General features: G+C 53.7%; 6 protein-coding genes across 6 annotated transcripts; 5 read left to right on the top strand and 1 right to left on the bottom strand.

Moving 5' to 3' along the window:
* LRP88_06054 (uncharacterized protein) lies at positions 1–3,432 on the top strand (the record flags this gene model as incomplete). The annotated part of the gene is made up of 4 exons (XM_083242596.1): positions 1–136; positions 252–575; positions 624–636; positions 687–3,432. The coding sequence occupies 4 exons, from the start codon at positions 1–3 to the stop codon at positions 3,430–3,432; spliced, it is 3,219 nt and encodes a 1,072-aa protein (XP_083101532.1).
* A 401-nt stretch (positions 3,433–3,833) lies between these two features.
* On the bottom strand, positions 3,834–4,232 carry LRP88_06053 (zinc finger protein-domain-containing protein; the record flags this gene model as incomplete). Its single annotated transcript, XM_083242595.1, has 1 exon — positions 3,834–4,232. The coding sequence occupies one exon, from the start codon at positions 4,230–4,232 to the stop codon at positions 3,834–3,836; it is 399 nt and encodes a 132-aa protein (XP_083101531.1).
* A 2,885-nt stretch (positions 4,233–7,117) lies between these two features.
* On the top strand, positions 7,118–8,856 carry LRP88_06052 (uncharacterized protein; the record flags this gene model as incomplete). The annotated part of the gene is made up of 4 exons (XM_083242594.1): positions 7,118–7,370; positions 7,433–7,514; positions 7,566–7,726; positions 7,775–8,856. The coding sequence occupies 4 exons, from the start codon at positions 7,118–7,120 to the stop codon at positions 8,854–8,856; spliced, it is 1,578 nt and encodes a 525-aa protein (XP_083101530.1).
* A 594-nt stretch (positions 8,857–9,450) lies between these two features.
* LRP88_06051 (pseudouridine synthase CBF5) lies at positions 9,451–11,172 on the top strand (the record flags this gene model as incomplete). The annotated part of the gene is made up of 4 exons (XM_083242593.1): positions 9,451–9,577; positions 9,704–9,860; positions 9,943–10,574; positions 10,628–11,172. The coding sequence occupies 4 exons, from the start codon at positions 9,451–9,453 to the stop codon at positions 11,170–11,172; spliced, it is 1,461 nt and encodes a 486-aa protein (XP_083101529.1).
* A 1,671-nt stretch (positions 11,173–12,843) lies between these two features.
* Positions 12,844–13,866, top strand: LRP88_06050 (glycosyl hydrolase; the record flags this gene model as incomplete). Its single annotated transcript, XM_083242592.1, has 1 exon — positions 12,844–13,866. One exon carries the CDS (start codon positions 12,844–12,846, stop codon positions 13,864–13,866), a length of 1,023 nt encoding a protein of 340 aa, XP_083101528.1.
* A 1,055-nt stretch (positions 13,867–14,921) lies between these two features.
* LRP88_06049 (uncharacterized protein) lies at positions 14,922–16,345 on the top strand (the record flags this gene model as incomplete). The annotated part of the gene is made up of 3 exons (XM_083242591.1): positions 14,922–15,183; positions 15,244–15,498; positions 15,549–16,345. The coding sequence occupies 3 exons, from the start codon at positions 14,922–14,924 to the stop codon at positions 16,343–16,345; spliced, it is 1,314 nt and encodes a 437-aa protein (XP_083101527.1).
* Positions 16,346–16,907: the final 562 nt, after the last annotated feature.

Below are 16,907 nucleotides of genomic sequence, written 5' to 3'. Positions count from 1 at the left end.
ATGAGGATTGGGTGTCTGCAGTTTGCGCCCCAGGTGGGAGACGTCGATAACAACCTGAACCGCGCCGATGCGGTCTTGTCGCGCGCGAACCCCGAAGGCTTGGATCTTCTTGTCCTCCCCGAGCTGGCTTTCTCTGGTAATTTTGTTTGCGGAGGGGAATCATGTTTGGAGAGCGGACGAGGCTGCCTCAACATCTTCCCCTTCGCCCCCAGAAAGTTACCTGTCGCGTGCGTATACTAACACCATCCAAGGGTACAACTTCAAGTCATTACAAGACATCACACCGTTTCTCGAACCCTCCGGCTCCGGCATCACCTCTCTCTGGGCTAGGACCATCGCGCTCAAGTACAACTGTACCGTCACCGTTGGGTACCCGGAAAAGGTCGACGTCTCGCCCAAGTGGCCTACCGGCCCCGAGTACTACAACTCGCTGATAGTCGTCAACGAAGAGGGAGAGACCATTGCCAACTACCGAAAGTCGTTCCTGTATTACACCGATGAGACGTGGGCGCTTGAAGGGAAGGGGTTCTATGATGGCTTCATTCCTGGGCTCGGACGCACTAGCATCGGTATCTGTGAGTATTTCCCATGTCATTTTGATTTTTGTTACTAACCGTCTATAGGCATGGATATCAAGTTTGTTCTTCTCTTGACCATCACTTTGAATGCTTCCTAACCGTTAATAGCCCGTATAAATTCGAGGCACCATGGCATGCATTCGAGTTTGCCTTCCATGTCCTGGAAGTGGAGTCCAACCTGGTTATCATCTCCATGGCCTGGATGACTCGAGAAGAACCCCGCCAGTTTACTCGCATGCCAAACGAACCCGACATGGAAACTTTGACTTACTGGGTAACTCGACTGGAACCCCTCATTCGCTCTGACAATGAAGACGAGATTATTGTTGTCTTTTGCAACCGTTCCGGCAACGAGGACGAGGCTATGTATGCCGGCACTAGTGCGGTTATCGGCATCCACGAGGGCGAGGTCAAGGTTTACGGTCTCCTGGGGCGAGGAGAAAAAGAGCTGTTGGTTGTGGACACGAGTAACTCACCGTACGCGAAACTCGTGTATCGTCCAGATGCTGGTGGTTCGGGTATGGAGGCACCTGGAAAGTTGAAGCGAACCGACGACGCCAACCGCGGCAACGACTCCAAATCCAACGACAACAACCAACCTTCATCTTCTGGCAGTACGAAACCAAGCGGAGAGGAGAAGGACGCGGGAAACAGCGCGACTAGCCCGCAGGACTCGGTTAAGACGCTCCAGCGCCGAGCATCCTCATCAACACGGTGCACGCTCCCTAAGGAGGAAGAGAAGATGCCACAGAAGAAGCGCCATATCCCTTCTTCCATCAAGATTCCTTCTGCTGTCCCCGACCTGGTCAACACCACCTCTGCTCGCTCTCCATCATCGGCCTCTATCAATATTCCTACGCCGTCTGCACCGAGCCCAACTCCTATGGCTGTTCGCCCTCGACTTATCATTCCCGAATCACCTCCGATTCTTCCTCACCAGTATCCGCCGGATCATCCTATGAGCGCCGCCTCACTCAAGTCCGAGAAATCTGAGAGATCTGTTCGGTCTATTCGACCTCGGCTTATCATTCCTGAATCGCCCCCTATTCTCCCCTACCAGTATCCGGCGGACGTTCCCATCAGCGCTGCTTCACTAAGATCAGAAAGATCAGTTCGATCTTTGAACTCTAACTTCTCGGATGCATCTGGAACTACTGTGCGAAGCAACCCGCGGCCGCCAGAGGAGAGCACGCCATATCCCGATAGCGCAAATCCCCTGAGCGGTTACCCGTCAAATGCGTTCCAGTCGGAGAGGAGGATATATGACGGTCATATGACGGTAGCCGGACCAGATGATGGGGTTACGCCTTCTTTCAACTTTGATGACATGTCTCCTACATCTCCCCGTCGATTCTGGAGGCCATCGGATACTCCTCTTCGATCACCACTTTCAGCCGCATGGACGCCTGGCACTGCGATTGGCAGGAAACCAGAACCCTTCCCCTGGCCAGAGATTATTAAAAACGATACCCCCACTCTGGCTACCAAGGCGGCCAAAGAAACCAACAAGAAGGCTCTTAGTCCCAACGAGCTGAAAACTGTTACCCCACACTATGCGCACTCCAACGCCTCCTCGAACCGAACCAACAGGACGGCCATCTCGGAATTTTCCGAGTTGTCTAAGGGTGTGAAGAAGTCGAGCTCCAAGCCGGACGACAGCTTTGATAGGCCATCATCCCCCAAATCACGAAATGCTAGCCGTTCGGGAATAAGGGATAGAGCCGAATCGACTGTCGAAGTTGGCGAGATTAGCACAGCTATTACACAGCACCTGGAGGGCATCTCTCGACGCGCAGAATCGATGAGCAGACTTCGATCACGATCTGCGAACCGTACTCCTAAGAATGATCGGTCTCACGCTTCAAAGTCGAGAAACGGCAGCAGGAGTCATCCTGATTCTGCTACGAACCACCGAAAAGAGCATCAGATGATTCCCGTTGCTGTAAGCCCGAGCATTCTCTGGAATGAGGTTCAGCACCCACCTCGGTCTTCCTCGCGACCAGGTTACCACTCGCGGAGCCAGTCTTTTAACAACATCAACGCTGTCCTCCATTCTGCCAATGGCGAACGGTCCCGAACACCAGTCGTCACTGACTCGTCTCAGCAAACCAAACGCAGGACAAGTCGAGGCCGAGCTCCGGAGCCCAAGGTCGCTCCAACCAACGCCATGTATGGCCCAGTCGCTGCGCCTGCTGAACGTGCCTCGTCAAGCGATTCGACTCGCAACCAAGTGTTGCATAGCAGAACTCGCACGAAAGATCGGAACTCCCGAACCAGAAAGAGTTCGTCTGGTCGACATGGACGAACGCCATCCCAAACCGCCATGTCCCTTGAGATGGCCGCTGAGTTCGAGCGAGTTGAAGCTATCCTTTCCCCGAGTTGCCCTGTTCATGGGCGGTCATCTTCACATGCTGCCCGGCATAGTGACTACGGCGCCCCCGCGAATAATCTCCAGCTACCTACAAAGCTCTCTCCAACATCGCCTTCAGGCAAGTCAGACTCTGCTGCCTTTGCCGCCCGGGTCGAGCGTTTGCAACTCGCCGACTTGGGAGACAACATCGAGAGCTATTATTTGATGGGAACCGGCATCAGCACTGGGGGAAAGCCTGCCGCAGAGAAGACTCTTCAGGTGTCTACCAAGACTGACACACCAGCGGCTAGCGATGCAGGCTCCCTTGCTGGGACGCTGCAGACGCTTTCGACTCCAGGCCGATCACCTGAGACGCCGGCTTCTTATTTTAACCCTAGCACACCCAAGGCTATGGTCCTAAAGACCGATGACTCGGATGTGGATTACTTCCCCAACGGGCACTTGAATGGCGTTGCTCAAGCAGACCCTGTCAGAGTCTCATGAGACCTGATGCATGCTTGCCATACATCCTTGCCCGTTTCTCTGTTTTTTTGCATAATTGCTTCGTTATAGTCCTTTCTTGTTGTTGCTGGCTGCAGGATAAGCGGGATGGGTTGGATGCTGGGTTGGAAAATGGGTTGATTCATGACAAGCGTTGATTTCGCTGCCCTCGCGAGAAGTCGGCAGTTCTGATACCAATCATGACAGCGATCATGGCATGTCCCGGATGGAAACAGGGGTCTTGGGTCGCATCTTGGCGCTGAAGATGTCTCTGATCCGTCTGGGATTTCATTTGTTGATACCGGTTGGACGGCGATCTTGGAGTTTTGCCAGCACACGTAGTAGATAGATAATGACACACGACATTACACTGGATTTGCGCAGCTTAACTTTATCAAATGCCATCAAAGACACTGGGATTGACCTTTGACGACTGGGGACTCTTGCAGCGGCCTCGGGTAGTATGGGTCGTTTATGCCGAAGGCCTCGACTGCCTGGGCGATGCCCTCGGCGTCCATGGTGATGGCCCTGACCTGGTTAAAGTCCAGGAGCCAAAGAACAGTCTTACGATGATGGAAGTCTTCCAGGTCATCGCTAGGGGGCCCCGTCCAAGTATTCGAGGGCAGAGCAGCCATCTCTGCGGCGCTCATACTTGTCAGAGGTTCCGTGACGCTCCCCAGGGCGAATTCTACATTCCTTGCATCCGTCCTCGCCCCCCAGTGCATCACCGCAAGGGCAGTCGCCATTCCCGAGGCGATCTCCTCCACTCCAAGGTTGAGCTCAATGACGTGGTTCAGGTGCATTTTGAAGTTTCGCAGGGAGAAGAACATCCCCCCGCTTCTCCCTCTCTGTGATCCAAGGTAGACCCGCACCAGGCAGTCCTGGTTCGCCGGATCATGGAGTGCTTTGATCTTGCCTGACTCCGCGCAGAATCGCTCGATGAGTAGCCGTCGCGTTATCTCCGGGAGTGGGAGTATCTTCTCAGTACAGAGGCCATGCGTCGGAAGATGGCAAACGGACTGGGCCGCCTCCACCAGAGCCTTATTGTGGTTCCAGAATTCTTGTCGTTCTCTTGACACAAAGCCGTAGCAATTAGGGATCTTCACCGACGTGACTTGATGTATTTTGAGTTGCTCCAGCATGTTCTTGTGCTGTACGTAGTCGTTCCACAAGTCGTCATTATCCCCGATCTTGGCCAGTTTGATTACTAGGGATTTGCCGTGGCGACCAAATATGGCTCTGCATGCTCCTGCGCCAATCTTTCTGAAGGCATTTGGTTGTTGTTGGTCGAATTTCTGGACCGTGGCCGTTCTTTTGTTGGGTGAAGATGCGAAGATGGCTTCGCCCAAGGTGAGTAGTCGACCGAGTTGGGTGCCTAGAGGCAGGTCTGTCATGAGAGTAGTTAGACTAAGACTAGAGTCGTTATGGTAGGTATCGAGGATCAATTGGAAAGTCTTATGATAGAATAATCTAAAGCTGCGTAGAATATATACGGGATACTATAAAATCTAGGATATTGATTATTAGAGTTGTTGCTAAGGTTTAGAGATGCATAAACTTAGGATCCATGGATCGCAAGTCGAGTGCTCCTGATGCTGTAAAACCCAAAGAGCAAGCAAACCTTGTCTCGTGCAGCATCGGACAACGATCCCAATAAGAAAGCTCAATCTAGTACATAAGTTGTGTCAAAGCCTACCCTCCTAGTACTCTGTTGGCTCTAACACTACCTTAGACAAGTCATGGCGCATGGCCCGAAAGGTTCATTGGAGAGAAATTTGATTCAAAGGTCATATCCACTATCTGCATACCACGGAGTCAATCTCCGGGCTCTATCTCCCTACAATATTAAAACGGAAAGAATCGCAAAGGATCTGATGGAGATTGGTTGCGATTAGGGATGGGTTCAAGTGAGGGCAGACTCCCCATATCTAGCATGGGGCATGAGGTGAGCTGATTATTCTTCTGAGATCATGATGTACTTGCAAAAGAAGGAAGGGCCATTGTCTCGTGACTGAGAGCTACTCTTACGGGCGGCAAAAGTTGTGCATTCTAAAGGGAATCTACCTAATTCTCATTTGCATCGTCAATGGCACCGGGGAGAGTGGCTCAATGAGCTGGGAATGTGGTTCAAAGCGGAGTACGGAAGTACGGAGTAGTCGACGGAGGGAGCCCGGATGCCTCTTCTCCGGAACTGGTGTGGGCCTGGGGGCCGAGTGTTGGCCGTGTTGGCCGTGGTCGCCGCCGGGATCCATCTACCAATCCGATGACTGACGAAATAGCCCGCCTGTTGGTAGTGGAGAGAACTGGGTGTATAAACAAGGATGGGCGACCAAACAAGTGCGTATGATATACACCTTGATGTGTATTGCTGTGAATTTCTCTTGCACCTTGACCGCGTTTAGAAATGCGGCGCAATTTGGCAATGGTAAAGTAGCTTTCACGTGCATAAATGGTAGATCAGGCGAGGAACTATTATCGATAGTGAACAAGGGCTAAACGAATAAAAAGTCCTTTCGTTGCCATGGATATCGGCCGATGAAGAATGGCATTCACGTGGGAGAGTTGCTGACCTATGACAGGCAAGTCATTATGGCAATTACCACAGTGGCTGTTGGGTCATAAACAAACTATGTCACATCGTATGGTTCCCGGAAATACGGACCAAGCATCATACGACACAAATGTCTCATTGAGGCCAGCACCGGGAAAACTCGAGAATATCTCGCGCGGTAGATACATTCTGCAACCACTTGTTGGCTGCACGATGCTCGAGTTGAGGTCTCTCAAGTGTGGACCCTCACTTAATCCTTCAGAGGAGGGAAAAAGCCGGTCGACGGCGCTAGACAGGGGTTAGCCCCGGCGGGACAGGGCTGGGCGATCGATCATTGAGCGTCTAGCCGCCGGAGCTTGTGTGAAAAGGACAAGGGTGGACTTGCAGTGAGCGGTGATGGCTCCTGTGAGTGGCTGGTTCCCCTCCTCGGTCGTGCTCTGGACCGTGCCGGCTTGGATGAAGGAAGCACACCGCGTCCGTGGCTCCCGGCCAATCCTTGACTCGAGAGGACTCATTCTTGACCTTGGACGACTGGGGTTTTGGGGGCCAAGAGAGGCGGAGGCTGGGAAAACCCTCTCGCCCCCAATCACGGCATGTCGTGGACGACGGCCGCTTCTTTCTCATCACCGCGCCATTTGAACTCATCACTCGCATCATTCACAATCACACGATCCCCCCCTTTCGGTCAAGCTCTGCTGCGAACGGGAGTAAAAGAACTCTTGCCCCCCCGAGTTCCTGTAGCCGCGCTGCAACAGCAGATTCCCCCAGTATCGCCTCATCCGAGCGGCACCGGTCCAGGCACAAGAAGCGCCTGCTTCACTGCAGACCTGTCGGCATATGTCACATCACACACACGGGCGTCTGCACAGACATTGCGGAGCAGAAAGGCGCAGGAAAGAAGGGTCTATCGGGTTGATATAAGAGCCCCCGCCGATCGTCGTTCGGCCCCCAACCTCGTCCTACACAAAGTAAAACCTCGCCCACCACCTATCGCCTTGCCTATCGCCTGAGCTGGGCATGTAACACAGCGGACCCGTCCTCGTCGTAGGGCTCCGTCTTTATTCTTCAGTCTCCGAGCCCTGTTTCGGATTGTCAAACCTTCTGCGACCACCATCTTGACCTCGTTCTTTCATAACGATGCGTGGCTCCAGCCTACTAGCAGTAGGCCTCGGCCTGCTCAGCCCTGCCGCCTCGCTCCTCGTCGCCTCCGACTCGCCTTGTGGGACGCTGTGCGGCAACGTGCTCTCCTCTACGACTAACAACGATATTGTCTGCCATGAGGACGACTACACTAGCGGATCTGGCATTGTGTTTCAGCAGTGCCTCGCTTGCGAGCAGACGAGCGACTACCGCACCTCTGATAATGAGACTGACCAACAATACTACCTATGTGAGTTATCGCACTTTGTTGCTCATCCTGTGGACGTTACTGACCTGAGTCGGCGCATTCAGATAATCTCCGCTATGCAGTCTCTTACTGTCTGTTTGGAATCCCCGATAATAAGGATGTCATCAACACACCCTGCATGACCTCGTACGAGACCTGCCATCCTAATTGCTTGAGCATTTGCTAATATGTCAATAGCAAAGCCTGTGGACCCTTCCATGATGCCATTGTGTACAAGAATCTTTCTTCCAAGGTCGACAAATATGAGTATTGCGATATCTGGCCCGTGGATGATACCCTCGACTTTAATGGATGTACGGAATGTCTGCAGGCTGGCGACAACCATTTCCTTGCCAATTGTACGTGCCGTGGTCTCACTTACTTGCTTCAAAGCTAATCATGCACAGTCATTACCGTCCTCCAAGCTGGATGCGAACAACAGCCCTCCCCCGGCACGCTAGTGTCTACCGAAGGCAGTATCTTCTCAAAGGACAATGTCAACGTGACGGAACCGACACCCATGCAATCTGTGGACCCCGACTGGTTCGACGAAGGGCCTTTGACCCTTGATGCCAAGGTCGGAATCGGCTTTGCTGGATTTGCCGTGCTCCTTATGATCCTCGGCTTCGCCATTATCTGGCGGGGCCGGAGACGGAGAAGGGCCTTCCTCAACACGCTCAATAACAAGCCGCGCAAGTCTTGGCCAGGCCTTACCCCCATGTTTGGCACCACTCGCGACACCCCCATGAGCCAGAAGCCGTTGAGAGGATGGGACGAATCGCCGATCAGCGTTCGATCCGAGAAGCCTTTCCAGCAGCACGTGTCGCCTTTCGCCTCCCAGTACAGCAGCCCCGTGAGCGCGACAGATCTGAAGCTCGCTCACTGGCCTGTGATGGCCCCCAACTCTTCGATCCCAGACCTGCCGCTGTCTGAGCAGCAGCAACAGCAACTGTACCAGCAACAAATGTACCAACACCAACTGTATGAGCAGCAACAATTGTTTCAGCATCAACAGATGTATCAACAGCAATTATACCAACAACAACAGATGTATGAGCAGCAAAGGATGTATCAGCAGCAGAATCAGAGCAGCCCGCACATTGGTGTTGCCATGGGCGGCGATGAAGCTTCTGTTCACACCTCTGGCTCAAAGGGCAAGGGCAAGCAAGAGGAGGAGTACGAGATGACCTCTGTGGAGAGCCCTCAAGGGGCCATGGGAATCTATCAACACGAGTACACTCATCCGGGATATACCCAAACTGGATATCCTCAGCCTGGATACCCCCAACCTGGGTACCCTCAAACCGAGTATCCCCAGCCCGGACAGCCTCAGGCCGAGTACCCTCAAAACGGAGAGTCTAGCCGGGGACATCGCCGAGGGAAGGGGTCCTTTTCAGAAAGACTCAGCAACGTGGACGACCCTCACACATATGATGAGGATGATCCGCGAAGTGGTCGCACACCGCACCAAGACGGTAGCGACAGGTAGACATGATCAAGTGTCTTTTTGTTTTGTGTGTATGAGCCTGGCGTTTGGCGATGAAGATACCAATGTGTGTTAATGAGGGATGAAAGATCTGGATACCACCACTATGTGGGCATTTATGGGGTGAAGAGCCCAGACTTGAAGAATATAATGACATAAACTCGTGATGAAGCTTCCCAGATTGACAGTGAACATGACGGTGATGGTGATTGGTGAATTGAATCCTCTTCTTCGGCTTCAAGGGGAAAAGTGGCTAGTGACCGTGGCTAATGTGTATTGCACGTGCTCATCTGTGGCTAATGTATGTGGCTGGGAGCCAAGGTGACCTAATCCGGACTAGTGCTCAATTGCCGCCACACACCGGTCGCGCTTTCCTCCCGGCCCCACACAATCATCCTTCTCCAGCGAGCCAGAGGAAAAAAAATTTGGAAGCTTCCAACCACCACACCGGGCAAGACACCGAGGAGACCAACGACTTCACCCTTCCGTTCTTTCCCTCCTGTCAAGAAAGAAGCACCTGCCGCGCTCGGCCCGGTACATCTACAGATTCTACAAAAAGGGAATCAACATCTTTGATTGTCATTTGCTCTAATCATCATGTCCAAGGAAGTCGCGGTCGTGAAGAAGGGGTCGGAGGAGGATGAGTACACCATCAAGCCCCAGGCCGCCACGCCTGCTCTTGACACGAGCTCGTGGCCGCTCCTGCTCAAGAACTACGACAAGCGTGAGTCTCCTCGTGACTCTCAGCTTCAGCATCACCTTGGCTGTCGCTGAGGGCTTCAATTGCTCCCTGTTTTTTCTTCGCAAGACGTTCAAAACGCTAACGCATGATGTTTGAAAACTTCAACAGTCCTCGTGCGAACTGGTCACTTCACCCCGATCCCCAATGGCTGCTCGCCTCTGAAGCGCGACCTCAAGCAGTACATCAGCTCTGGTGTCATCAACCTCGACAAGCCCTCTAACCCTTCCTCTCACGAGGTTGTCGCTTGGGTCAAGCGCATTCTCCGGTACGCAAACTTTTCTCTCCGGATGGAGCACCCGCGTCAATGCGCGTTCCAGAAGTATTCGCTAACCTGTCGCGCGCAACAGATGTGAAAAGACTGGTCACAGTGGTACTCTCGATCCCAAGGTCACGGGCTGCCTGATTGTCTGCGTTGACCGCGCCACCCGTCTCGTCAAGTCCCAACAAGGTGCTGGAAAGGAGTACGTGGCTGTCATCCGTCTCCACGACAAGCTGCCCGGTGGCCAGGCTCAGTTCGCCCGCGCTCTCGAGACTCTCACCGGTGCGCTGTTCCAGCGTCCCCCCTTGATCTCTGCCGTCAAGCGTCAGCTCCGTATCCGAACCATCCACGAGAGCAAGCTCATCGAGTTCGACAATGACCGACACCTGGGTGTCTTCTGGGTCAGCTGCGAGGCCGGTACCTATATCCGAACCCTCTGCGTCCACCTGGGTCTTCTTCTCGGTGTCGGCGGCCACATGCAGGAGCTTCGACGTGTTCGCAGTGGTGCCATGGACGAGACCAAGGGCCTGGTCACCCTCCACGACGTTCTCGATGCTCAGTGGCAGATGGACAACACCCGCGATGAGTCGTACCTGCGCAAGGTCATCTCGCCTCTTGAGACTCTCCTGACCTCCTACAAGCGTCTGGTCGTCAAGGACAGCGCCGTCAACGCTGTGTGCTACGGTGCCAAGCTGATGCTTCCCGGTCTCCTGCGATACGGTTAGTGTTCACATGAAATCATTTTTGGATCAGTCAGCTAATAAAGTGTACAGAGGCTGCCATTGAGCACCACGAGGAGGTCGTCCTCATGACCACCAAGGGTGAGGCCATTGCCCTGGGCATTGCTCAGATGTCCACTGTCGAGATGTCGACCTGCGACCACGGTGTCGTTGCCAAGGTCAAGCGATGCATCATGGAGCGCGACCTGTACCCCCGCCGATGGGGTCTCGGCCCTGTTGCCCTTGAGAAGAAGAAGCTCAAGGCCGACGGCAAGCTCGACAAGTTCGGCCGCCCCAACGATGCCACCCCCGCCAAGTGGACTTCTGAGTACAAGGACTTCAGCGGTAACGATACCTCTGCTGCTGCCGCCGCCGCCGCTCCTGCTACTCCCGCTAAGGAGAGCGAGGATACCCCCATGGCCGAGGCCACTCCCTCGTCGCCTGCTGCTGAGGACAGCAAGGACAAGAAGCGCAAGAAGCACGAGGGCGAGACGGCAGAGGAGAAGGCTGAGCGGAAACGACGAAAGGCGGAGAAGAAGGCGGCCAAGGCTGCTAAGAAGGCTGCCAAGGGCGAGGCGATGGATGATGACAGCGATTAAAGGGATCCTGACCCTGGTCCTGGACGTGGGGAAGGACCTGAGCCTGAGCCTGAGCCTGAAGCTGAACCCGAACCCTCATCCGGATCTTGATACCCGAGAAGCAGGGTCTGGGCTGTTGATATGGGGCGGTCTGAAAGCTGTACCATACTGTCTGCCGTGTTTGCTGCTGGAGTGTTTCTTGTTTGAACTGTTTTGTCGTTCTGGGGACTTGGCGTTTGGTTCGAAAATCCTGGTTGGAGTAGATGAAAGGCCATCAATACAAAGGATGATCAAAGCAGAAAGCTCCGAGACAGACGGTGTGAGTGATTGTGTGAGTGTGAGTGTGCGAGTGTGTGTGTGCCCATGTTGTACTGCTGTAGATGGATGGATTGTGGTTGTGTGAGGGCAGTGTTAGGGACGCAGGCACTGCCACGCATGATGGAGGCGAGTAGTTAGCGAACATGTAATATCTCGGTCGCTAAGGATCTGGTGGAGTTGGTTCTTCTGCATCTGCATCCATATCTGGCTCTACTATTAGAGTCTGTCCCGTGATATCCATGGCATGGATGTGAGCCCGAGCCGAAGGATCCACGGGTTTGAAACGCCGAGACGGTCTGGGCGATGCATGCGTTGGCGCTGAGGCGATGATGACATTTATACTGGGGACGACGATGAATGGATCGATTGAAGCTGAAACTGGCGCGTAGGGTTCCACCAGGAGCGACATTTTACGAGCCATGGAGGGCTCTGAGCTGTCCAAGTTCCACAATACGAGGAACTCTGTTGAGGCTCAGGCGACTGGAACTAGACGTTAGCTGCAGGTGTGTGAACCTGAGATGGTGAGAGGTGAGAGGTGAGAGATAAGGTGGGCGAAACGTGGGAAACATGTGGGAAACATTGGGCGAATCACGGACAGACGAGAGTCGCATCGCCCCTGTTTCACATGATGACTAGGAGGGCTTGAAGAGGCAATCAAGGATCTGTCTGCATGGCAGTATCTTTTGAAAGTGTCCGTTCTCTGTCTGCCTGGCATGACACGGCATGAAATCGCCCTGGCACATCCTGGTCGAGCGCTTACTTGGACACGCGCGACTGGAGCCACCCGACGCGCCGGGCTGGCCATGGTCCCTACACTGCCCTTGTCTCCTTGGTGTAATTAAACCAATGCAGGAAAGCGAAGAGGTCTTAAAATACCCTCATAAACTCAAGCTAGGCTACTTGGGGGGTTGCGAGAAGCGAGCTGAGCTGAGCGGTAACGGTACGCATTGAAGCTATATCAAAAGCGTTCGAGGTGTTGGCTTGGCGAGATGATGGGGCCATTGGATGGGAGGTGTGAGCTGGACAGGTATAAAGATAAGAGAGAGTGTGTGGTGAATGGTGTGTCTGTTGGGAGGTTACCAGCAGTTTTTCTTCACACTTCCAACTTTTATTTCATTCCTTTTTTCTTCTCTCTCAAACTGTTGTTAGGTGTACCCAGCAGAGTCAACGACGACAAGACAAACAAAAACGTCAGAGACTTGCTGATCACCACTTAGTTGCACCCAGAGCTCCAGTGATCAACCCTCCATGACATCTGGGATTGTCAGGAACCGGCATTGAGGCTCAAAAAATTGTTACCAACGACTTCATAACACCACTGGCTGGAAAAACATTCTCTCTCCTCGTTTGAGCTTCTTGGACAGGATGCCCAACATGTCTACAGCTGCAACAACTAGTCCCTGGAGGACGATACTCTCCCTTTCTCTTTTACTCTCTCTTTTCAACCCCGTCACTTGTCTTCCTACAAAGATTCCCTCTCTTCACTATGCAACCACTCCTGTTCTTGGATCACCCCCTGAGCAACATATAAGACGAAGACAAGACGGCACTGCAACACTCGAGCCTAGAATAGGAGTCGACTTTCCTGACCCGTCCATTCTCAGGGACGGTGACGGACGTTGGGTCGCCTTTGCAACTAGTGGCAACGGACATCATATCCAGGTGGCCACTGCTGATGACCCCTTTGGCGAGTGGACTCATCTTGATCAAGATGCCCTTCCTACTGATGGCTGGACGAGTGGTCGCAACTACTGGGCCCCTGATGTTCGACAGCTGAGTGACGGCTCGTACATTATGTACTTTTCAGGTGAACTTCCTGAAGGAGGTCACTGTGTTGGTGCTGCACGCTCCAAGAAGAGCACTGGCCCTTATACGATGGACCCCAAGCCTATCGTGTGCCCTCGAGACGAAGGCGGAGCTATCGACCCGACAGGCTTCTTTGATGAGTCAACGGGCCGACGATATATCATCTACAAGGTCGACGGCAACGCTCTCGGAATCGGCCATCCTACTCCCCTCCGTCTCCAGCGCGTATCAGCCAAGGACGGCACAACTCACATCGGCGACCCCGTAACCATCATGGACCGCATCGCCGAAGAAGACGGCCCCCTTGTCGAAGCGCCCAGCCTCGTTCGACTACCTGATGGAGGCTACCTCCTCTTCTTCAGCAGCCACATGTACACTGACGACGCCTACGACGTCAAGTATGCCGTGTCGCAGAACGACATCAACGGGCCGTACGTCCGGGGCCCGGCGCCGTTCCTCAAGACGCCGGCGCTGGGTCTCCGGGGTCCCGGAGGCGGCACGAGTTCCGAGGACGGAGGGTTCATGGTGTTTCACGCGCGGTGTGAGGATCGAAAGCGATGCATGTATGCAGTTGGGTATGGGATCATGTGATGATGGGACAGGACGGAAAAAAGATACCACGGGATAGAAACGGGAAGGCGTTTGGAATTGGTGTAACATTAGCTGTACTTGCCTATTCAGTTCGAATGGAAGGACTTCAAGTTCAAAAATGGACAAAAAGGGGCTTGGCCCTGCATCCTGCGATCTCATCAAGACCCAAACGGTCGACGCATCGACAGCGCCCAGACGCAAAGACGGCCCAGGCGCTGAGAGCACGGTCAGGCACAGGCAACGGGAGCACTAAGCGGCACCGTACGGTAGGGGGTCCAGGCGCTGAAGAGCCATTGGCTGTAGGGCAAACCTTAAGCGCTCTGCGACACTGAGGCGCCTGCTCTCGGGCACGTGATTGGTCAATCGCGGCCATCTTCCCGCCTGGACCCAGGCACCCGGTGCAGACTCGCCCTCAACACCATCACCATCACCATCCGCTCTCAGACCTAGGCGCCCGTCCCCGTTTCCACCGGCAGCCATTCAAGTCTCTAATTGGCCGTGTCGTCGCAAACGGGCGTGATTGCAACCCATGGACACAGCTAAGCATGGCGGCTCTGCCCGTGCCAGAGCAAGAGTCACAATTTATCCTGTGGACTATTGTTTCTCTACTTTCTGGCGTCTGATGCTATTGGTGGCTTGCTCTGCCTGACCTGAGACCCTGTGGTCCTTTCATCCAGTGATGATGATATACATTCGGCATCTCGCTCGTCTTCTTGTCAAGTTTGCTTTGTCGTTTTCATTTGCTCTTCCCGTTGCTCGTTTGTTGCTCTGTGCTTGCTACGGCATACATCTATTTACAAGTATATACTGGGACGAGCATGCTGTAGATCAAGAGTGGCCGGTACACTCCTCGGGCCTCCAATTCGACCTCGACCGATCCTATTGTTTCACTCCCTGGTCTTTCTCTCGTCCATTCACGACCTCCAAAAGCCGGCCTGGCCTCGACCGCATCCTTCGACCTCGAGGCCCCTATCAGGTTCAATAACCAACACTTGCACAGCCCCCAGCTTCATCTTGCAACAATGGCCCGCCATAATCAGCCCGCATCTCTCACGATGCTTTTGCCTCTGTTGTTCTCAGCTCTGGCTCTAGCATTGCAGGTCGCCCCCAACTCGCCCTGCGCCCACTTCTGCCTCGACTCTGCAGACCTCGACCGGTCTGACCCAAGATCGTCCAATACTGACGGCGATGACATTGTATGCAACGATGACGACTTCAAGAACAAGCCCGCGGGCCAAAAGTATCAGAGATGTCTTGCTTGTCTACAGGACAGCACCTTCAAGCGTGAGGATGAGAACGACCTGGATTGGTTCTTGTGTAAGTCAGCCTGCATGCCACTTCCCCATACAGCTTCCATCTAATCTCGCAAACTTTTAGACAACATGCGTTACTCGTTCGACTACTGCGTCTTTGGCTACCCCAACGCTACAGGCGTCGGCTCGGGCCCCTGCATCACTTCCGAGGCCTGCGGCCCTCTCGAGGATGCCCTGAAAGCGGGCATCACGGAGCCCGACGATGATAGGAAACAGTATGGCTACTGCGATACTGATGGCAAGGCAATGCTGGGTGATGCATATGCCAAGTGCCATGCCTGTGTCAAGGCCGATAGCACACACACCATCATCTCCAACTGTTGGTCCTTCCTGTGCCCTATTGAATGCTGCGATCTAACCCTTGTTCAGTCTTGGTTGCCCTTGAAGCTGGATGTCAGCAACGGCCTAAACCTGGTACCACTCTTGGCCTTAATGACACCGTCTTCAGTGAGAGGACCATTGAGATGGTCAACCCATCTGCCCCTGTCGCCCCTGGGGATAACTACTCACTTCCCAACACCTCCATCGCTGCCATCGCCATTGGTGGATTCGTTTTCTTGCTCGCCATTGCCGGCTGCGTCTTCGTGCAGCGCCGTAAGCGCCAGAAGCGCTCTGTCCTTAACCGCCGCTCATCCATGTCATTCCATTGCCAAGCTCGCCTGACACCCCGGGGGACGGGCTTCCGTAACATTGACAAGGAGTACGTTGGCCAGCCTTACATGGACGAGGCTAAGTCCCCATCTGGATCATCCCTCTGGAACCCGCGTAATGCTATGACCAGCCTGCGCGGCGGCCACAAGCTGGATACCTTCGTCCCCCCCCTCTCTCAACCTCCTCCTGTCCATACACCCGTTCACCAGAGCCCAGCCGACGATATCTCGCCGATGTCAGCCATCTCAAGCAGCTCTGCTGCGCCGCTGATGGCCGGCCAGTCTCGTCACCCTGTCACATCACCCAACGTGGACTCTCCTCTTTACAGCCCCGGCTTTACCATCACCACCCCTCGCTTGGGCCAGGACAGTAACAGCCCCTGGCAGCAGCAACGTGCCGGAGGATCAGGAAGGAGTTTTCGCAAGAAGCAACGCTCCTCAACTACTCAGAGTCCCGTTGAGACGCGCAACATTCAGCTTGTATTTGACCCACCGCCCAAGAAGGCCACCAAATGAATGATTAGACAAGTCAATGGTGTTCTGGTGCTCAATTATCTTTACGGGGCTACTTTGATTTCTTAGCTAGGTGTCCATCGGGTGGATCTTTGTTTCATGGCTGCCATCTCGTTATTCCCCTTGTTTCTAAGCGTTGGCGTTGTTAGTGGTGACATCTCGAGCATACATTGGCAGTAACTATGCTCCAGTTGGATATGTAAGAATAAGATACTGGATAATACCAAAAACCAATCACAAATGCAAGCCGGCGAACTCAAGAGTGTGGTCTGGCTTCAATGCCAGTTGTGTATATTTGCTTAACCATTTTCCCCTTCCGTGAGACCCCCATCCAAAACCTATGTAATCATGCCATCCCTCATTCACCCCCTGTTTAATAAAAAAAGACAATGCGTGCTGCAAATGAGTCGCTAGTCAAGAATACAGATGCCAGAAAACAAATCCACATGTTTAACCTTGATCATCCCTCTCCCCCATCCAATGCCACGGGTATCTCCACGAGCTCGACACTATCAAGGCCGGGCTACATTATCGGCCGTCGTCGTCAAACACATTCTTTTGTTCC

Source organism: Fusarium phalaenopsidis (genome assembly GCF_050370095.1).
Source record: "Fusarium phalaenopsidis strain FUZ10S chromosome Unknown contig_32296, whole genome shotgun sequence".
In the NCBI taxonomy this organism is placed as follows: domain Eukaryota; kingdom Fungi; phylum Ascomycota; class Sordariomycetes; order Hypocreales; family Nectriaceae; genus Fusarium; species Fusarium phalaenopsidis.
This window is presented reverse-complemented; position numbering and strand designations above follow the sequence as displayed.